Here is a 23580-nt window from a genome sequence, read left to right on the forward strand (position 1 = left end):
AAGGAAATGATAGGCTGTCTGGGATTGCTTCAAAATATTCCAGAGAGAGGGCCATTTAGGAAGGGAGTATACATGAAACAATATTGGTTATGAGTTGATAATTGTTGAAGCTGGATAATAGGTATGTGAAAGTTTATACCATTCTCTCTACTTTTGTGTATGTTTGAAATTTTTCATTATAAAAAGTAAAGCTTCCATTCTTGGCGATGATGAAGTAACAGGAACCATATTTACTGTCTCACTGGAAACCACTAAAAGATGTGAGTATGTCAAATAGAGGTTTTCAGACATTGGACAACAGGCAGCACAGGACAGTGATCCTTGAGAGAAGGGGTAGAAAACAAAGTGAGCCCTATGATTGCCTCATCTTACTGCTTGGAAAGAGTTTCCACACCACAATGCACGTAGCATGACAGAATAACACTACAGATCCTATAGACATTAAAGGATATTAAGAGAATATGATTAAAAACCTCATGCCAATAAATTTGACAACTTTGATGAAATGGACACATTTCTTAACACTAAACTACCAAAGGTCACTCGAGAAGATAATAGGTGACTAGACTAACCTTATATTTATTTAAAAAATTGAATTTCTCATTAAAAACTTTACCACTAAGAGAACTTCAGTCCCAAAATCTTCACTGGTTAATTCTACCAAGCATTTATAAAATAATCCCAGCTGAGTGTAGTGCCTCACACTGTAATCCCGGCACTTTGGGAGGCCGAGGCAGGTGGAGCCCTTGAGTCAGGAGTTCAAGACCAGTCTGGGCAATGTGGCAAAACCCTGTCTCTACAAAAAATACAAAAATTATCCAGGCATGATGGAATGCACCTGTAATCTCAGCTAGCTACTCAGGAGGCTGAGGTGGAAGGCTCACTTGAGCCTGGGAGGTCAAGGCCACACTAAGGTGTGATTGGACTACTGTATTTCAGCCTGGGTGACAGAGTGAGACCCTGTCTCAAAAAAAAAAAAAAGAATTAATACCAGTTCTACTTAAGATTTTCCAGAAGGTGAAGAGGAGGGAATACTTCTTGAAGCATTATATGAGGCCAGCATTACCTGATACTAAAGAGAACTACAGACTAATACCTATCATGAACATAGACCCAAAAATTCTTCATATAATGTTAGCAGGTCAAATCCAACAATATATAAAAAGTAATACATTGTAACCAATTAGGTTTTATCTCAGATATATAAGGTTGGTTTAATATTTGGATATTCATCAATATAATTCACCATATTAACAGACCGAAACTGAAAAACTAGATGATCATTTCAATATACACAGAAAAAATGTCAAAATTCAGCATCCGTTCATTATAAAAACTTTTTGCAACTAGGAATCGAAGGAGACTTCATCATTCTGATAAAGGATATCTGAAAACCAACAACTCATATCACTCTTGGTGGAAAACTGTAAACTGTCCCCTTACAACTGGGGACGAGGAAAATGCCCACCCTTACCACTTCTAGTCCACATTGTACTGGAAGTTCTAGTCAGTGCAGTAAGGCTAGAAAAATTAAATGTATTAAATGTAAAAAAAAAAAACCTCCAAACACAATCATCTTTATGGAAAATCTTAAGGAATCTACCAAAATGCTAATAGAACCATCAGTGAAAATTTAGCAAGATTGTAGGAGATAAGTTCAATATATAGAAATTCATTGCGGCCCCACCTACAAACAATGAACAATTGGCAATTGCAATTTTAAAACAGTACTATTTACAATAGCATCAAAAATGAAATACCTGGCTGGGCATGGTGGCTCATACCTATAATCCTAGCACTTTGGGAGGCCGAGGCTGGAGGATGGCTTGAGCTCACAAGGTCAAGGCTGCCACGAGCTGTGATTTCACCACTGCGCTTCAGCCTCCTGGACGAGGGGATAAAACCCTGTCATTAAAAAGAAAGGCTTTGGGAGGCCAAGGTGGCCAGATAATCAGAGGTCAGGAGTTTGAGATCAGCCTGGCCAACATGGCAAAACCCTGTCTCTACTAAAAATACAAAAATTAGCTGGGCATGGTGGCACATGCCTGTAATCCCAGCTACTCGGGAGGCTGAGACAGGAGGATCACTTGAACCCTGAAGGCAGAGGTTGCAGTGAGCCGAGATCATGTCACTGCACTCCAGCCTGGGTGACAGAGTAAGACTCTGTCCCAAAAAAAGAAAGGAAAAAAATACTAGGGATATATTTAAAAGACTTGTATCCTGAAAACTACGAAAATTTGATGAGAGAAAACTTTGCTGAGAGAAATTAAATACATGGTGTTCATGGATCAAAAATTCAGGATTTCTTAAAATGTCATTTCTCTTCCAAATCTGTAAATTCAATAAAATTCCCAGCCAGATTATAGAAATTGACTTTATTCTAAAATGCAATGGACTTAGAAGAGCAAAAACAACTTTGAAAAATAAGTTGCAGGACTCCCACTAATTTTAAAATTTATTATGACATTACAACAATCAAGACATTGTATCTGTATAAAAGTAGATATATATGGATCAATGGAACAGAATAGAGACTCAAGAAATACATCCACATATTTATGGTCAGTTGTTTTTTTTTTTTTTTTTTTTTGACAAAGATGCCCAGGGATTTCAATGGGGAAAGAGTAATCTTTGTAACAAATAGTGCTGGAACAATTGCATAGTCATATGTAAAAAATGATCTATACCCTTACCTCGTATCATATACAAATGAGTCACAGACTTAAATGTAAGAGCTAAAATTATAAAACTTCTTGAAGAAAATGTAAGAGAAAATCTTAGTTACCTTGGTTTTGGCAAGGATTTCTTAGATAAAATAGAAAAAACACAAATTATAAGAGAAAAAGAACCATTGCATTCATCAAAATGAACAACTTTTGTTTTCGGTAGATGCCGTTACAAAAAGGCAGGCTACAAACTGGGAGAATATATTTGCAGTACACCTCAGAGAGGACTTGTATCTAGACCAAGAGGACTATGCCTGTGGGCCAAATCTAGCCCAAGGTCTTGTTTTTGTAAAGTCCCTGTGAGCTAAGAATAGTTTTCATACTTTTTAAAGAGAGAGAGAGAGTGTGTGTATGTGTGTGTGTGTATAATGTGACAGAGACTTTATATGGCCCTCAAAGCTTAATTTCCTTATTGGCCTTTAAAGTTTGCTGACCCCTGATGGATGCTATAAAAATAATTTCAACTATCAATACAAAGAAGACCAACAACCCAGTGAAAAAATGGGCAAAGAACTTCACCGTACTAAAGGAAGTATATGAATAGTAAATAAGCACGTGAAAAGATGCCCAACCTGACTTTACTGGTCTTGGGTAGAAAAGAAAAAGTATATATATGAAAAAGAAAGATGTCCAACCTTATTAGTCAGTAGGGAAGTTTATATTAAAGGCATGAGTTAAACCATAGACTCAATAGAATTGCTAAAATTTTAAAAGACTGATCATACTAAATTGCTGAGAATTTGGAGCAACTGGAACTGTCATACGCCACTGGTGGGAATTTAAAATGTATATAATCACTGTGGAAAATCATTTGGGAGTTTAAGGGCTAAACATATACCTGACAAATGAAAGAATATGTCTATGAAAGACTGGTACACAAATGTGTAACAGCTGTCTTTGTAATAGCTAAAAACTGGAAACAAGGCTGAGGGCAGTGGCTCATGCCTATAATCCCAGCACTTTAGGAGGCCAAGGCAGGAGAATCATGCCCAGGAGTTTGAGACCAACCTGGGCAACATAGCAAGACCCTGTTTCTACAAAAAATTAAAAATTTGCCAGGCATGATGGTGAATGCCTGTAGTCCCAGCTACTTGAGAGGCTGAGGTTGGAGAATCACTTGAGCCTGGGAGGTTGAGGCTTCAGTGAACAGTGATCATGTCACTGCACTATAGCCTAGGCAGTAGAGCAAGACCCTGTCTTAAAAAAAAACCAGCAACAACAAAAATGGAGGTTAATGCCCAGCAACACCTGAATGATTAAACAAATTATGGTATGTGGAATATTACTCTGCCACAATAAGAAATGAATTACTGATGCACACATAAATGAATCTCAGTGAAGCTGAGTGGAAGAAACCAGACCAAAAGAGAGCATACACTATATAATTTCAGAGCTTTTGAAGGTGATAGATATGTTTATTATCTTGATGGTAATAGCTTTACAGGTGTGTATATTTGTCAGAATTCATCAAGTTGTCTCCTTTAAATATTGCAGTTTATGATTCCTTGGTTACACCCCAAAAGTTAGGGAAGAAAACTGAAATGAGTTACCAAAAAAAAATTAAGTTAGAGTTTTATCATTTATTTCACTTGTCTTTTTACTAGTATTTTTATTACGTAATTTTAAACATATACAAGAATATGAAGAGTAACATAACATCCATGTGTCCGCTACCCCTCTTTAACAAATGTTAACCCTTGCTGTATTTGTTGTAGATTTTTAAACCTGTTCATGTATTCAGAGTCTCTTTTTACCCTTCCCCATCTATTATTCTACTTCACCAGAGTCTGTCACTCTCCGGCAGGGTTATGTACATGATTCACTGTAACTTAACTGCATAAATGTATTTGTTACATAAATGTGAGCTATATAGGGGTGCCTTTTTGTGGAAAGCATCCACAGAGGGTAGATTTTAGGAAATGTAGACATAGGACTGCACAGGTGAATGGAAAGATTAAATCAGAGTAAAGTAGCAGCTTTATTATTCTGAAGCCAACCTCTTCAAACCCTTTGACTTAGGAAAAAAACAGTGTTGCTAGCAGATAAGCAACTAGGAGCATGCAGGCACAAACACACATAGCCAAACGAAGCTGAAGATTAGATTTGATATGCTAGGGCTGGGCAAAATCCAGAGATGTGGAAGACAAGAAAGTCCTCTCCCCCACTCCCCACCTTCACCAAGAACAAAGGAAGGAAAGGATGGCAGAATGAATAGCAATAGTATTCTAAATAGGTAGTCGGTGTCCAGCAAAAAGCAATCAAAGGTAAGTTCCAAATGGGAGTGGGGAGTGAAGAAACTGAACTAGCTACCAGAGGAGAGCCTCATCAGGGCTTATTTCCTGGGCATGTAGGGAATGTCATCTGCTACTTTTTCATCTGTTCTATTGGTAAGTAATTGTAGAGTCCATGCTGAAGTTACTTCATTGATTGAGCTTATGAATGTGGTTGTTCCATATAGGAAATGTTGTTATAAAAGAGGTTTCATGAAGAAGTTGACCCATCAGGCAGATACTATTAATATGTGTAGCTTTAAATCCAGTAACAAATTGTATTGGTCCGTTTTCATGCTGCTGATAAAGACATACCTGAGACTGGGCAGTTTACAAAAGAAAGAGGTTTAATGGACTTACAGTTCCATATGGCTGGGGAGGCCTCACAATCATGGCGGAAGACAAGGAGGAGCAAGTCACATCTTACATGAATGGTGGCAGGCAAAGAGAAAGCTTGTACAGGGAAACTCCCCCTTATAGAACCATCAGATCTCGTGAGACTTACTGTCATGAAAACAGCACAGGAAGGACCTGCCCCCATGATTCAGTTGCCTCCCACAAGGTCCCTGCCACAACACGTGGGAATTCAAGCTGAGATTTGGGTGGGGACACAGCCAAACTATATCAACAATACAACATTTGATTCTGGTGCCTGAAGTTTTACTTTTACATCAGTATTAATGAGAACTTAAGAAAACGATTTGTTTGTGTCATGTTTACAGAAGTATGAAATCAATGGCTTTGGAGTAAGTATGCTCTTAAACTGTAACCCACACTTGACACAGTGAGAGATACTCTTCCAATAGCCCTTATAGATGGACTGAGATTAGTACAGGTTGGCAGGGTGTTCTCTTCTGATCCATTTTATTAGTAAATAGGATAAATACTGTGTTTTGGGATGTGTGTTTTTTTTTTTTTTTTTTGGAGACAGTCCTGCTCTGTCACCGAGGCTGGAGTGCAGTGGCACGATCTCAGCTCACTGCAACCTCAGTCTCCTGGGTTCAAGTGATTCTCCTGCCTCAGCCTCCCAAATAGCTGGGACTACAGGCGAGCGCCGCCACACCCTGCTAATTGGCTAATTTTTGCATTTTTAGTAGAGATCGTGTTTCACCATGCCTGGCCTCAAACTCCTGACATCAAATGATCCACCCGCCTCGGCCTCCCAAAGTGCTAGGATTACAGGTGTGAGCCACTACACCTGGCCAAGAAATACTGTTTTGAGTAGAGCTGACTGCCGTGTTTCTGGAAAGTAGGAAAGATTTGGGGAGAGGGTTTTGTTTTTAATCAGTGAATTACTAATTTTTTTTTTTTTTTTTACCAAGACAGCCACTTTCAAATTTAAAGTTAAAATTCCTGTAGTTGAATGCATTTTGGTTATTCAGAAAGCACAAATAGCCACCGTAACTCGTTATGTTTTATTTTGATTATATTTTAATAGTGCATAATTTCTCAACACATTTGCTGTTTTGTTTTGTTTCCTTGAGAACGGGTTCTTACTCTCTCACCCAGGCTGAAGTGCGGTGGCATGGTCAACAGCTTGCTGCAGCCTGGAAATCCTGGGCTCAAGCAATCCTCCTGCCTCAGCCTTTCCAGGTATCTAGGACTACAGGTGCATGCCACACACCTGGCTAATTTTTTATTTGTAGGGATAGTTCTCACTATGTTGCCCTGGCTGGTCTCAAACTCCTAACCTCAAGCAGTCTGCCCACCTCGGCCTCCCAAAGTACTGGGGTTACAGGCATGTGCCACCATGCCCAGCCATTGGCATAATTTTAAAGTTAACTGGAGAAACTTAGCATTTTGATTCTCTTTTTGTTCTTGTTCCTTTTCCTTGCCCTTTGCCCAATTTAGCCATTACCACATTACTAGTTCACCTCTTTCTAACTATCACGGCTACCACTCTGTCTAGGCATTAAGTCCTAATAGCTGTGGCCTCACTTTTTATGAATTTTGCACTCGTTTAACTGCCAGAAAAAAAAATTGTGCTAATTTTTATATTCTGCTGCAGAAATCTACAGCTTTATAATATTATACATCATCCAGAGCTTTACAGTAGTCTTCTAATGTCTACTTCCAACTTCTAGCCTTTTTTACCTTGGTTGGCTATTCCAGTGTTCCTACCATTGTTCATAACCTCTGTATCTTTCCCGTATTGTTTGTTTACCTTTTTCATTCTGAGTCCATTGCTGCTTTTAAGACCAGAACTCTTCCTTGACACACATAAGTAACTTTACTTAATACTACCTCTGACTTTATTTTGCATTTCCTCAGCAATATTTTACACCACTCTGTTTTTCTTATTCATAAGTTGATTCGAAAGTTCTTAAATGATCTGAGTGTACCTATAGTTCCAACTACTTTGGAGGCTGAGATAGGAGGATCACTTGAGTCCAGGAGTTCAAGTCCATCCTGGGCAACACTGTAAGACCTTATCTCTAAAAAAAAATAAAATAAAATTTTGTAATGCTTTTCATTGATAATGCTTTACCAGCCCTTTTGTAAGGTTCTTTCATTTCTTGTTGTGCATACTTAATAAATGTTTGCTGCTGTCTGATCGTAGTCATTAGCCACACATTTGAAAGAGTCAAGAATGGGCTGGGCACGGTGGCTCACGCCTGTAATCCCAGCACTTTGGGAGGCCGAGGTGGGTAGATCACGAGGTCAGGAGATCGAGACCATCCTGGCTAACGTGGTGAAACCCCATCTCTACCAAAAATACAAAAAATTAGCTGGGTGTGGTGGCGGGCGCCTGTAGTCCCAGCTACTCGGGAGGCTGAGGCAGGAGAATGGCATGAACTTGGGAGGCGGAGCTTGCAGTGAGCCGAGATCACACCACTGCACTCCAGCCTGGGCGACAGAGCGAGACTCCGTCTCAAAAAAAAAAAAAGAGTCAAGAATGATGACTAAAATTATGTAGTAGAATAGGTGTGTGATAGTTCACTTTCTCTTTTACCTACTCTTGTTTTCTTCTCATGTTTGCTGCCATTTACCTGCACATGATTTTATCTATCTCATCTGTTCCTGCTATGCAGCTTCACTTGAACCAAAGAGAAATTTTTTTTTCCTACTTGTCCCTTTGAACACATGGCAGGTTGCTCTGAGGAACTATTGCTACCACTTGGTTTTGTCCTTTTTTCTTTCTTGAAAATAAATTCACAAAAGAAGATTGACACAAAATTTCAGGGGAGATTGTATTTATGAGGGGACTTAGAGGTAACTAACCACCGTGGAGTTTGATACTTTCTCAGATTTTTGGAAGGTAAATAGGGCAACAGACCTATAAAACATCCCCTGAAAAAGGTAGATGGTGGGAAGCCTCTCTTTGGTAATGTCACTAACTTATGGACTATTTTTAGGACAAATTAGTAAGCTGTATGTGAATCCAAATACAGAGGTCGATAAAAATTTCTTGTTATTTTGTTTTTGACCATGGGCAGGTTTCCTAACCACTCCAAGCTTAATCATTCTCTGCAGCCATAAGTATGATACCTACCTAATTTGGAGGGATATTATGATATTCAGTTTAATAATATTTATCAAGATGCCTAGTGTGCTGCTTAGCATGAAGCCAGTGTTTCCTTTAAAAGTATAGATTTACATCAGAATTAATATTAGTTATAAAGATGGAAAGTTGTTACATTTATTTGCTTATTCTAATACCAAATTTAGGAGTTCTGTGCTTTTCATCTGACCTCTCTTCTGCCTACCTGCTTGCCACTCCCTCAAAAAAGAACTGTTTCAGAGGAGACTTTTTTTTTACTTAGATGAAATTTTGAAGAAAACATTTTACAAAGAAATAGTATTATTCCCATTATTTTATTGTTTATGATTAAATTAGTTTAAGTAGAATTTATGGTCTTGTGTATTAAAAGTTAAGATTATTATTCTAAATTTCTAGTATTACATTAAAATTTAAAGTTGACTTTCTAAAAAAATGAATGATTTTTATATTTTTAAGTGTGTATTCTGTCTGGTAACTAAAACAAATGGTTAACATTTGAATTTGAAATCAACTAAATTGGAATGATGTTTTATTAAAGGAAAAATGAGGGAGAAATGTGTTAATTTACAGCTAATGTTTTAGTAAAAGTTGATGATACCTAGAACTTAATTTTATTCATATAGAAAATGGTTTTCATTTTATTTGATTCTTATTTTAATGAACTGTTACTAAAATAACAGTTTTAATATATACAGTTTTCATAAGAAATTCTGTGAATAATTCTTACTTCTTCCACAAGAGGGCCTTCTTAGAAAAGTTTTTTCTTGTTTAATGTCGAGGTATTTCTGTACAATTTCCATGACAAGTGAACTTTCCATAAAAAGAATTTTAGAAAAAAAGATAATACTTACAAACTTTTTCTAGGGTATATAACTACAAAGTAATCTTTTTTGAGATGTTAGTGGGGGATATTTTGTACATTTCACTCATTTCTTATCTTACATCTTAAACAGATGGAGTATTTTCTATTCTCTATTAACTATTAAAGGCTAGACTCTAAGCAGAAATGTAGATAAAGCCTTTTCACTCGTCTGACTTTACAGCATTATCTGATATAATTATATATGCCTTCCCACTTCTGCCCTTAAAAAGCTCAGCAAGAATTGTGGTTTTAAAAACAAAAAGCAAAACAAGTGCCATGTGAAGATCTCTATCACAAACACATATGTATAGAATATTTTCTCAGATAAATATTTTATTACACATATGCCACCAAACAAACTATTAAATGAGGTTTTGTCTTTCTAAGTCCAGAGCTTCAAATTATCAACTCATTGATACTTCTTTTCCATAATGTTCTAATACTTTATTTTAGCAAAGTCCAGAGGAACAAGAATCAGGAATAGAAGAAATTAGGAGTATTTAGTTTCTATCCAGCTGCTCCTTGTTTTGCATTTGCCTGAGTACAATGGTCCTTAGCAGAGTAGGGGTGATTGGGAGTCTTTAACATTTTCTTTTATTTCTCTCAAGCTATAGGGACTGAGGAATTTATTCAAGGAAACCATAGTACTAAGTGGTTAGTATAAAGGATTGCTTGTATTTTCAGTTTGGTCCAGTATATATCCTTTCACTTTTCATAACTATTGTCTTGGTTAAGTTTATTTGCTATCAAACCCATGTGCATAAAAGTCACCTGAGGGCCCCCTTAATAATACAGGTGTCCCCAGTTAGAATGGCATTCATTAAAAAGTCAGGAAACAACAAGTGCTGGAGAGGATGTGGAGAAATAGGAACACTTTTACACTGTTGGTTGACTGTAAACTAGTTCAACCATTGTGGAAGACAGTGTGGCAATTCCTCAAGGATCTAGAACTAGAAATACCATTTGACCCAGCCATCCCATTACTGGGTATATACCCAAAGGACTATAAATCATGCTACTATAAAGACACATGCACACGTATGTTTATTGTGGCACTATTCACAATAGCAAAGACTTGGAACCAACCCAAATGTCCAACAATGATAGACTGGATTAAGAAAATGTGGCACATATACACCATGGAATACTATGCAGCCATAAAAAATGATGAGTTCATGTCCTTTGTACAGACATGGATGAAATTGGAAATCATCATTCTCAGTAATCTATCACAAGGACAAAAAACCAAACACCGCATGTTCTCACTCATAGGTGGGAATTGAACAATGAGAACACATGGACACAGGAAGGGGAACATCACACTCTGGGGACTGTTGTGGTGTGGGGGGAGGGGGGAGGGATAGCATTAGGACATATACCTAATGCTAGATGACGAGTTAATGGGTGCAGCACACCAGCATGGCACATGTATACATATGTAACTAACCTGCACATTGTGCACATGTACCCTAAAACTTAAAAGTGTAATAATAATAAAATAATAAATAATAATAATACAGGTGTCCAGACCTCAGCCCCAGAGATATTAATCAAGTAGATCTGGAATGTGCTTAGGCCATTCCAGATCCCCCACCCCCAACTGTTTTTTGTGCCAACCAGAGTTTGAGGGTTAGTGAAAAGAGCAAACCAGACCTGTTTTATTTCTCAGAAATCTGCTAGTTCCGTAACCTTGGGCAAGTTTCTTAATGTGTCTGAGCCACATCTACAAATAGAGGTAACCCTTTTCTTTAAGATCATAATTGGGATTAGAACAATTAACAGGATAGTGGTTGTAACAGTGCTTGACCTACAGAAGACATTTAGTAGATGAGATACCTTCCCTGTTGCATGTGAAATTTTTGCAGTCTGGCCCTTGTCCATTTTACCAACTCTGATCTTTTACATCCTTACAAATTCCTCTCCTCCAACCATATTAGATTACTTGTTTCTTAAATAAGCAGGTCTTTGAGGCTCATATGCCTTAAAATTCATAATCACCTGTCCTTGGAATGTCATCTGCTGTATATGTTCCTTATTTCTTGTCATTTAAGGCTGTTAAGTTGTCATAGCTTCTGTGACCACTCTGACCTTCCCTACATACATACTCTGTCCAATCTGCTCCTGCTGAGAGGTGCCATGCTGTAATGAAAAGAGCATGTGTCCTGTAAGCAGACAGGGATCTGAATCATGACAGTCTCTAACTAAATGTGTGGGCTTGGGCAAGTTACTTAATTCCTTTCAGTCTCTTTTTTTTTTTAATGCACTAAATGAGGATAATATTACTGTGCAGTGTTTGTGAGAAATAAAGGGAATAATGTATGCGAAGCACCTAGCCAAGGGCCCAGCACATAAGCATTCAGTAAAGAGTATCTGTTTCTGTTATGATAATGATCCTGTGTCCTTATTCACCTTTCTGTGACCAATGCGGATTATAATACTGGCATTTAATAGGTTCTCAGTAATTATTTGGTGAAGGAATAAATAGGTCCATGAATAAATAAATACATGGAAGGTACTTGGAAAACTATCAAGCATGATTTAAAGGTTCTAACTACATTTGAGTGCTGAGTTTTGTCATATGAAGCCTGTGTACTGTGTATCTCAAATCTGATTATAATATAATTACATGACCGGGCCTGGTGGCTCACACCTGTAATCCCAGCACTTTTGAGAGCCCAAGGCGGATGGATCACTTGAGGCCAGGAGTTGGAGACCAGCCTGGCCAACATGGTGAAACCTTGTCTCTACTAAAAACACAAAAATTAGCCAGGCATGGTGGTACACATCTGTAATCTCAGCTACTCGGGAGGCTGAGGCGTGATAATCACTTGAATCTGGGAGGCGGAGGTTGCAGTGAGCTGAGATCACGTCACGTCACTGCACTCCAGCCTGGGTGACAGAGCAAGATTGTCTCAAAAAAGTAAATAAATAAGTAAATAAATAAATAAATATAATTACATGGAGCTAAGCTAGACTTTCAGAAAAAGGCAGTAAAATTTAAATTTTACACCTCTTATGGATTAGAGAAATGCCAGGTTATTGATGTGCTGATGTATTTTAAAGTTTAAGTTCAAGTTTAACCTTTATAATAAAAAGAGTCATTATTTAAGAAACAGTTTCAGATAATTTGATTATCATTATAATCAGAATTCAACAATATTTAATATGTGGTAGTTTAATAAAACATCCCTCTGCTTTAACATTAACATTCAAATTTTCAAAATAAATTTTTTTAATAGCAACATTTCATTGAATTGGATGAAAATAGACAGAGATTATTGCAGAAATGCAAAGAACTTATGAAAAGAGCGAGGCAAGTATGTAACCTGGGTGCAGAGCAGACTCTTCCTCAAGAATACCAGACAGTAAGTATAAAAAGTATATAATGCTACAATTGCCATATTTAACATATTTTTAAGATTATGGAATCTTAGCCATTGTAACAGGCTGTGAAAAACATGATGTGTCGTAAAAAATAGGGAGTTTTTCCACATTTTTAAACTGAATATATATATATAAAATAATGTTGCTTAAGAGATCAATGGTATTGGTACTATAACATTTATTCTTCCAATACAAATGCCTTTTAATGGGTACAGTTGGAACATATATAGTTTTTCATGGAAACATTGTACCAGTAATTGGTATATCAGAAATAATAAATAGAATATTTTAAAAATAAAGGGAAAATGAAAATGTTTCCCTGGAAATTGGGGTGTTTAATTAGGGTTCAATGAGAGCTGAATATTTAAGGCTAACATCTGCCAATAAGAAAAGGATAAAAGAGGTCTTATTTCCATTATATTTTTTATCCTGACATACCACTCAGTAAAATTAGGAGATGCTGCCCTTTAGTCACATTCCACCGTTAATTATGTACCTCTGTGACAAGTGGGGATGATACTTTGCCTGGATACCTATTCAGAATAATGTCAAAATGAAATTAGAAAATAAGTTTTAAAATATCTAGTATTGGTGTGTCTTTAAAATTCTTAATTTCAAATGTTATCTATTTCAATAGATAATGAAATGGCTACTAAAGATATAAACAACTGGAAAAAAATTAATGGATTATAATTTTCAAATCCTCAATTGATTTATTTTATGATATCAGACACAGAAATCACAGAGAATGGATTCGACTAATTGGATACATACTAGGAACTCAGTAGATATCTTTAAAACAAATTGAGAAGCTTGTTTCTAAAAACAGTAGAATGTCTTCAGAATACATTGTGTTGTTATAAAATAAATATAAGTACAATCTACTAATTTTTTCTTTCAGAAAAAGCATGATTCTATTCTTGATAAGTCATACTGTTTTTGAATCAAAATTAGGAGATGATTATATTCATTAAAATGTATTAATTACCTCTTATATGTCAAGCATTGTACAAGACAGACATACTTCCTTCTCAGCTGAAACTTATATTCTAGTCTGGAAGATTGGGTAGATGAAAACACAAATCAAAAATCAGATAATGTCAGATAACAAGAGATGCTAAGAAAAACAAAACAGGGTGAGGAGATGGAGTGACATGGATGGGAACTTGGTCAGGGAAGCCTCCTTTGAAAAGATACCATTTTATAACAGTCCTGAATGAAGAGAACAGATCAGTCAAGTGAAGATGTCAGGCAAAAGTATTCCAGACAGAGAAAACAGCTCAGACAACGCCCAAGACAGAAGTATATTTGGGATGTTTCAGAATAAAAGGAATCTCATTGGGGTTAAAAATTATCCAAGCAGAGAAGAAGGCAGAAGCCAAGATTATGTAGGCCTTGTAGACTATACAAGCAATTAAGGTTGTATTCTTTTGGGATGGACTCCAGTGGAGGATCTTAAATGGAAAAGTGACATTACTACTTTTATGAACGAGCACTCTAACTTCTCTTCTTCTAGATGGAGGATAAAGTAGGGATACAAGAATGGAAGCAGTGAAACCATTTAGAAGGTCATTTCTTTGGACCACGCAAGAGATACATGATGGCATGAATTAGGGTGATAGCACTGAAGAGAGAGAGGGAGAAGTTGACAGGTCTCAGATATCTTTTAGTGACAGAGCCAGCAAGACTTGCTGATGGATTTGACATGAAGGATGAGAGAGAGAACCCCTAAATTTTTCACCTGAACAAATTACGATGCCATTTACTGGAATGGAGAAGATTGAAGGAGAAATAGGGTTGCTTAAAGTGATAGGGAAGGTGGGTGAAATCCAGATTCTGTTTCACCATCTTAAATATAAGATGTCTATTAGAGTCAAGTGAGGATATCGAGTAAATAAATGTTGGACACATGAGCTTACATCTCAGTAAGTCAGAGATTCAACAAAGGAATATTGGAAGGTCTATAGAGGTTGAACTGCTTTCTAAGAGGTTAAAATAATAAGTTTAAGATATTAGATTAATATGTCAAGATCTTTTTCAGGGTTTCAGGATTCATTTTGTACCATGTAGTATATAGCCTTTGCAGGTTGTGCTAGACCAAACAATGTACTGATTGCCTCCCCTCAAAAAAAAAAGTATCTGTTCTAATTTTTCCCCATGGCATGGACTCAGAAGATAGTACTGTGGTGAAATTCAACTGTCAAAGTAATTAGATTCTCAGGATGCTTTTTTAGTTCTTCATAAGTGCAGTATAAAGTTCTAACTTCTTGCTCTCTTTCAATGCCCCACATATTCTGGACCCATTCTACCAATTCAGCAAGTACCCACCATTCCAAATGGACACAACTCCTCACTCCCCATGGTATGCAGTACTCATTCTTTTTTCCCAAGCTCCTATCTTCCCTCTGCCTTGCTCCTCCCTAGCCATTTGCTTTAAGGCCCGGAGATGAATTCTAGGCCTTTGAATTCTCTTAACTCTCCTGTAGCATGAACTGATACTTCTTTTCTCTAAATTCCTAGCCTATATGATATGTACTGCTTGTTTTAATACTCAACATCAATACATTGCCTTAAAGTGTTATCCAGTACATACATTTTGTTTTCTTTAAAGTACAAGCTTTTGAAGGCAAATGACCCTGTTTATTATTCCTTTGTATTCTTGTGTGCCAGCATGCTGTTGAACAGATAGATAACTTATTCAGCAGATTATTTTTCTTTTAACTATTTGAATGGGACTGTTTTCATTGTATCTATAATGACGGGCAATTTTTTTCTTAGGTTTTCCAAGACCTTCCAAACACATTGGATGAAATTGATGCTTTATTAACTGAAGAAAGATCAAGAGCTTCCTGCTTCACGGGACTGAATCCTACAGTATGCCTGTTTCTCTATTCCCATTCTGCATCCAACCACCACCACCACCCTCCCCATACACACACATACACACACAGAGTTCCCTCCAGTACTTGCCTCCCACTCTGTACTAGAGCTCTTGGTAATAATAAGCTAGACAGCAGGAACAATGTACTTTAAATGCCAGATTCTGAATCTATTAGAATTTTAAATAGATTCTTCCTAAGGAACACAATGTTCTGTGCCTTTTCTTTATAAAAAGAATAGTTGGGCTAACCTGAAATACTGCAATGTCTATTTTTTCAAGGATAAAAAATGTCACTTTCAGTATGTAATAAGAGCATATATTATTTGCATACAAACAATGCAGCACAATTGGCATTTTCATTTAATGTTTTAATCAATGCAAAATTGTATATAGTTTTATCCTTTGGTAGATTTATCTTAAAGAAGTTTTTTTTTCCCCTGCCAGATTGTTCAGGAATATACAAAAAGAGAAGAAGAAATAGAACAGTTAACTGAGGAACTAAAGGGAAAGAAAGTTGAACTAGATCAATACAGGGAAAACATTTCACAGGTAATTTTTTAGTTTTTAATCTTTTTATCATGTGATTATTAATGAAATGGGAATGTAGAATAATGGAAAATGAGATGACATGCTTCTAAGAGAAGTGTGTTATGCCCAGACTGATACTGATATAAAATTTACATAAAATTGTGTGTCAGAATATAGTAATACTGCTTTTAAATTGTGTTTTTATATTGCCTTTATTTGTAGGTAAAAGAAAGGTGGCTTAATCCTTTAAAAGAGCTGGTAGAAAAAATTAATGAAAAATTCAGCAATTTTTTTAGTTCCATGCAGTGTGCTGGTGAAGTTGATCTCCATACAGAAAATGAGGTAAAATTGCATTTGAAATAAATAATATTTCTGGCAAATAATTTTAATTATATGCTTAAAGTACATATAAATTATTTATTTACTTTCGAGTTATATCTGTGAAAAGTTTTGTTTACCAAAATGTTGAAAGAAAGGAGAAAACCACCTATGGGATTCCATTAGGGTCACTTTTTTTGGGGGGGGTTATGTTTGGAATTAGTGACTAATACCTTGTAACTCTTCTTATACATCTGAGTAATGGTTATTCAGTTGTATTGAATAAATACATTATAAAGCTACCACAGCTGGAGTTAGAAGACTCATAAACAGATTAGTTTGAAATATAGTGTATATCAGTGTCTTTTTTTTTTTTAATAAAGAATTTAAGAATTCATGGTCAGGTGTGGTGGCTCACGCCTGTAATCTCAGCACTTTGTGAGGCTGAGGCAGGCAGATAGCTTGAACTCACGGGTTTGAGACCAGCCTGGGCAACATGGCAAAATCGCATCTGTGTAAAAATACAAAAATTAGCTGGGTGTGGTGGTATGTACCTGTGGTCCCAGCTACTCTGGAGGCTGAGGTGCAAGGATGACTTGAGCCTGGAAGGTGGAGGTTCCAGTGAGCCAAAATGGTGCCACTGCACTCCAGCCTGGGCAACAAAACCAGACCTTGTCTCAAAAAAAAAAAGAATTTAAGAATTTATAAGAATGGAAATAGTGGGAAATTTGCTACTAATTTCTTGTGCTGTAAGTTTATGCATTGCAATTTGGGCTAAAATTAATTTTTCTTTAAGACAGGCAAAGGCCAGGTGCTGTGGCTTATGCCTAATCCCACTTTGGGAGGCCAAAGCAGGGGGATCACTTGAATTCAGGAGTTTGAGACCAGCCCGGGCAACAGAGTGGGACAGAGACTCTGTCTCAAAAAAAAAGTAACTACTAGAAAATTGAAAATTACATATGTGGGTTGTATTATATCTTTCTCTTGCTCAGTACTATCTTAGACCTTAAAGCTCTATTCAATTAATAGATAACCTTTAATTAGTAAGTTTCATGTTTTTCGTTTTGGTTTTTTGAGACAAAGTCTCGCTCTCACCCAGGCTGGAGCGCAGTGGCGCAATCTTGGCTCACTGCAACCTCCACCTCCTGAGTTCAAGCTATTCTTCTGCTTCAGACTCCCAAGTAGCTGGGATTACAGATGCCTGCCACCATGCCCGGCTAATTTTTGTATTTTTAGTAGAGATGGGATTTCCCCATGTTGGCCAGGCTGGTCTCAAACTCCTGACCTGAAGTGATCCACCCCCCTCGGCCTCCCAAATTGCTGGGATTACAGGCATGAGCCACCACACCCGGCCTAATTAGTAAGTTATGTATCTCATTTTTAAGGTAAATCTGAACCTGACATAGAAGTGCCATCAATAAGAATAGTAAACCTTAGAGCATCCTCAGTTTTGGCAACATTTATAAAACACTAATGTACTCATTACAACAAATATTTATTGAGCACCTATTACGTGCCAGGCTTGCTTTTTGCTGAGTATTGTGTGTATGTATGACTTAAGTTTTCAAAGTATATGTGTAATTCCTACCTTGTTTTTTTCCTTCTTAACCAACTGAAGAAGTTAGGGGGATTCTTGGCCCTCTGCAGTTACCATACACAACCACTTCTCTAGCACAAGAGAGCATGACACTCCATTATGTTCTAATTGCTTTCACGTACAGTTTAAGAACCTAGCATTTTGGAACTAGAATAGATAGTGCCTTTCCAGGACAGAGTTCCTCGCTCAGTAATTTCTAAAAACTCTTGGGGAAGCCTACTAAACTTGAATAGAATGGTATAGAGGAGGAAAATGTTAATTTAATCTGAATAGTTTCCTTATCTAAATAGTTCTTTGAAAACCCTTAAAGCTTTTAGATAGTAACTGTTTGCTTAATATTTATTATTTTTAAAAATACATATATATTTATTGTTACATATTTAAACTAGTGTCACTAAATTTTGAGTTCTTTACTCTTACTCAGTTAATTCAATCCATTTTCAAATAATAGAATGACATTACCAGAGGAAACTCATTTTTCATCACTTTTTAAATGTTTTATAGGAAGATTATGATAAATATGGAATTCGAATTAGAGTCAAATTTCGAAGTAGTACTCAACTGCATGAATTAACTCCTCATCATCAAAGTGGAGGTGAAAGAAGTGTTTCTACCATGTTATACTTGATGGCACTTCAGGAGCTAAATAGATGTCCATTCAGAGTAGTTGATGAAATCAATCAGGTATGGTGATTGTTCTGTTACTTGGATCTTCTTATATCCTGTAATAGGAATAAATGTAATCATTATTATTGCCATTGTTTAGGGAATGGACCCAATCAATGAACGGAGAGTGTTTGAAATGGTTGTAAATACTGCCTGTAAAGAAAATACATCTCAATACTTTTTCATAACACCAAAGGTAGGTAAAAAGTAACCTAAAAGTGGTCATATACTCAGAAATCTCCTGTGGCGTAATCATACAGTTTTTGTCCCAACATGCACATATTAGCAGGAACACTCCCAAAAAAGGAATTTAAAAGGTTAACAGTAATATTTACATTATTAAAGGGACAAGTTCCAATGTCATGCTTAATCAGAGGAAGAAAGGTAGGAGGCATATTATTATGTTCTAAAATTGAGATTTTCTCATTCCTCTTCTAGAAAAGGTACTCTTTCAGCACTGAAAGATGAGTGGGGAATACAACCCTTAAGACTCTGGCTCTTCATTTTCCCAAAAAAGCCTCTCTTGTCATATACTGCCCTTCCTCTTTATTTGCCACTAGTACTAAGCTGGCCCAGGAGAAATTTAAGTATCCCAACATCTTCTATTCACAGGTTAATTCTGATAAAAACAGAATTATCTTTGTAGATAATTTTTCATAATCTAAAACCATTGCAATGGGAAATTTTCTTTTGCTAAATCTAGTGCTGTGAGTAAATTACAAAGCATATGTATTCAAAGATATGTTTTTAATGTAACCAGATTTTTTCCATTTTAAGTATTCATGAAAAATTTTGGCCAGGTGCACTGGCTCACACCTGTAGTCCCACTACTTTTTGAGGCCAAGGCAGGTGGATCACTTGAGCCCAGGAGTTCAAGACCAGCCTGGGCAACATGGCAAAACCCCATCTCTACAAAAAAAAATACAAAAATTAGCTGGACGTGGCAGCATGCGCCTATAGTCCCAGCTACTTGGGAAGCTGAGGCATGAGGATCACTTGAGTCTGGGAGGTGGAGGTTTCAGTGAGCCCAGATCACACCACTGCACTGCAGCCTGGGTGACAGAATGAGACCTTGTTCCAAAAAAAAAAAAAATTGTTTTTGCCCATCCTACATTCAAATTTTTATTAAATAGTGTCATCTGTCTTCTTTTTTTCAGTAGATAGTCTTGTGGAATAGTCACATCTGTTAATACCCTACTGCTTGCCAAATACCTTAGTCTACAAATGTCCCTGTTACACACTTTTCAGGATACCAGGCTATCAAAGAAGTTGCTTGAGAAGTGTTTATAAATAAAAAGTGAAAGTATCTACCCTAGGAAAATTGTGGAGGACATACTCTTTTCCAGGGTCTGCCAAGGAAGTTGAATAATCCCAGTTATCCTGTGAATCTAGAGGGCTCGATTATTCCTTATTTTGATTGTTCCTTAGGCCAGGCTACAGGTATGCTAATTTAGGTAAGGATTACAGTCTGGCAAGGTTTATGTTGAGGTGTTTAAGAGCTTCTTAAGAGTCTTATTGGCTGGGGGTAGTGGCTCACACCTGTAATCTCAGCACTTTGGGAAGCCAAGGCGGGCAGATCACCTGAGGTCAGGAGTTCGAGACCAGCCTGGCCAACATTGTGAAACCCTGTCTGTACTAAAAATACAAAAAGTTAGCTGGGCCTGATGGTGCATGCCTGTAATCCCAGCTACTCTGGAGGCTGGCTGAGGCACGAGAATCTCTTGAATCTGGGTGGTGGAGGTTGCTCTGAGCTGAGATCGCACCTCTGTACTCCGGCATGAGCAGCAGAGTGGGGAAAAAAAAGTTTTATTAATATTGCAAATAAAATAATACATTTGACTGTACACATGTAAGGTTGGAAAACTATACTTCTCAGTATATAGCTTATATGACAATTTGTTTTAATACTTACAGCTCCTGCAAAATCTTCCTTATTCTGAAAAGATGACAGTTTTGTTTGTCTACAATGGCCCTCATATGCTGGAACCAAACAGATGGAATTTAAAGGCTTTCCAAAGGCGGCGGCGCCGTATTACATTCACTCAACCTTCTTAATAAAAGTAAAGAGAGGGAACTTGGGAATTTTTTTTGTTAAATTCTGTTTATAAGTATGGCTCAACTGAATAAAAGGAGATTCACTAAAACGAAAAGCAGTTATTTTTGGAAACCTGCTTTTAAATACAAATAGGTTGATAATGGAAACTATAATGACCTTTCCAAAATAGCAGCTGGTAGTAAAAGTTAAGTCTTCTTCAGTCTTGGTTGAACTTGAGTTCTTGGCACTCTGACCATGAGTCATTCAGTTCTCATGTTAAAATGTACTTAATATTACAAATCAAAGGTACAGTGGAAGAGGGGTTAATCACAAGAAGTTACTTATATGGTAGCCCTGAGCTTTAATTGCAGAGTAACTTTAATTACTTTTAGAGCCTAAAGATGACTCTAGAGCCTAAGTCCTAGTTTCTCCCAATGTTATATTTAATTTTAAAAAATTGATATGAAAATGTCTAATGTATAGTAATAATTTATGACAGATCTAGTCATTTCTTCCTATTAAAAAAGATTACCTTATCTCCAGTAGGAAATGGAATTTTATGGGCCTTTAAAAGAAAGTTTTATGAAACTTGATGCTATAATTTTATTGGTATTTCAAGGGGAAAAAAGCACTGGGGTTCAAAAATGGTAGCAGAACTGCTTTGAAATGCTGCAAGGTGGCCACTAGATGATGCAAAATACAACCAAAAGATTGACTGAGAATAAAATTAGGTGACAAGGGTTTTTAAAGAATAACCTTTTAAAGTGTGGGGGCAGGGGTTGCTTTTTTTTATTTTATTTAAAGTCAATTATATTTTACATCTTACATTTCTAAAAGCATTTTTATAATTATTTTTAGTAAGATTTTTCTTAAAATTTCATATACTGGTTTCTACAATTTATATTTGAAATTTCTCAGTGTTATGTAAAGAGTGATGGAAAAGCATTGATTTCTTTAAAACCGTAATGTTTTTAGAACTTAAGCCTATAGGGCCTTTCTTACAATGTTGATGTACCCATTATCTTAGAAAATCTAGTTTAAACTGTTTTCTTTCACCGCAAAAGAATTAAATGGGAAAATCATTTGTTTATCTCTAAGTTATACTAATTAGTAGAACCAAACAAATTATCTTCTTTTAAAAAATAAATCTTATAGGAAAATAGACAGTCCAAAGTCATGTCTTTGAACAGTGGATTGGATCTGTGCCAGTAATGACAAAATTATTTTTTTGACTTGCTTGCCTGAATAAATTGAAGAATTGCTTTCAGTTTGGGTTTTGTATATTCTTAAGTAGCCATTGAAATTTATATTCTTAACTAGGTCAAAAAATAATGAACCATAAGTTTATGTCCTCTCACTTAGACATTTTCTCTTTAAAAAGGTGTTTTCTTCTTTATAAACATTTTAAAAGAGCCTTCCCTTCTTAAACTAACTCCAGTGCATGAAGTATGAAAATATTTTAAAATGACATTTTTACTAATATGAGCAAGTCATGTAAACATTGAAGAACTTGGTAACATATTAGTAAATGGATATTACCAAATGTTTTCATCGTTAATTACTTTGCGTTACACCAAAATATCTTTACTAAAATGTGCTTGGTGTAGTTTGTTTATTGTCTAAATTAGTACCAGTCATCTTATTTCTGCAAAGTGAGTATCAATGTGAAAAAGACACGTGAAGATTAAGCATGTTTGAAAATAAAATGGTCAATTACATTTCAATTTACATAGGCCAACAACTGTTCCATACTTTGTAAACATTTAATTTCTTTACTGGACAAAATTAATATTTGGCTTTACATTGAATTTTGAGCTGTGAAGAATAAATTATGTATCATTTTAGCATATTAAACAGTAGTAAGTCTAGCACATAGTCTCAGCCACTTAAAACTTTATTTTCTGCAAAAGTTTTTTTGTTTGTTTGTTTGTTTGAGATGGAGTCTCACTCTGTTGCCCAGGCTGGAGTGCAGTGGCGTGATCTCGGCTTACTGCAACCTCCGCCTCCCGGGTTCAAGCGATTCTCCTGCCTCAGCCTCCCAAGTAACTGGGACAACAGGCACGTCCCACCACACCCAGCTAATTTTTTATACTTTTAGTAGAGATGGGGTTTCAGCATATTGGCCAGGCTGGTCTCGAACTCCTGACCTTGTGATCCACCCGCCTCGGCCTCCCAAAGTGCTGGGATTATAGGCGTGAGCCCCTGTGCCCGGCCAAAAGTTGATTTTTAATTACATAAAAATCGTAAAAACTTCTAGTAAAAACTTGATTTGGTGAATACAGTTATATTTAAAAACCTTAAGGTGACAAGCATTTTCTATGCCTAAATCTTCATTGGTTTGCCTGGAAAGAGTCTCTGTTAAAAGATTTTCCATATTCAAAGTAAAAGGAAAGATTTCTTGCTTTCTAATTGTCTTTTGGACACATGCCTATTTTCTTTGAGGTATAAACCTTTAGATGTGAAAAATGTAATTTCATTCTGCTATTGTGTGTGCTTGTGTGTGTGTAATTGAAAAAAACTGGGAAATCCTGCTTTGTTGGTAATAAATCAATATTTTCATATTCTTTTGGTGTATGTTATTTTAAGTGAGAACTATTTTTTATACTCTGAACCTTATTAAGAGTCATTTTGGTTTTCAGGTTTACTAAAAAAAAGTCTGTTAAAGTACCCACATTTACAAAATAGTGTTCAGCAGTCTGTTAGTGTTCGAAAGGGTAGAAAATTTAGTCCCTTTTCTGCCTGCAGTGAAATCACAGTCTAACAGAAGCAATAAACACTCATGAAAAAAAGGTTTAAACCATTTAAAGAAGC

General features: G+C 36.4%; 1 protein-coding gene across 4 annotated transcripts in view; it reads left to right on the forward strand.

The window, feature by feature from the left end:
• Positions 1-23333, forward strand: part of SMC5 (structural maintenance of chromosomes 5) — a 96828-nt gene extending 73495 nt beyond the window's left edge. For 2 of the 4 annotated variants that reach the window (XM_003806365.7, XM_034967602.4), the window contains 8 exons: positions 12600-12725; positions 15062-15106; positions 15523-15618; positions 16070-16174; positions 16376-16495; positions 18573-18752; positions 18835-18930; positions 20649-23333. In XM_003806365.7, coding sequence (XP_003806413.2) covers positions 12600-12725; positions 15062-15106; positions 15523-15618; positions 16070-16174; positions 16376-16495; positions 18573-18752; positions 18835-18930; positions 20649-20789 — 909 coding nt within the window. In that variant the 3' untranslated portion in view covers positions 20790-23333. The remainder of the gene's footprint in view (positions 1-12599; positions 12726-15061; positions 15107-15522; positions 15619-16069; positions 16175-16375; positions 16496-18572; positions 18753-18834; positions 18931-20648) is intronic. The other 2 variants (XM_008952927.6, XM_055091885.3) reach the window with 1 other exon arrangement.
• The last annotated feature ends 247 nt before the right edge of the window (positions 23334-23580 follow it).

The sequence above is a fragment of the Pan paniscus genome, chromosome 11 (assembly GCF_029289425.2).
Source record: "Pan paniscus chromosome 11, NHGRI_mPanPan1-v2.0_pri, whole genome shotgun sequence".
NCBI lineage: Eukaryota > Metazoa > Chordata > Mammalia > Primates > Hominidae > Pan > Pan paniscus.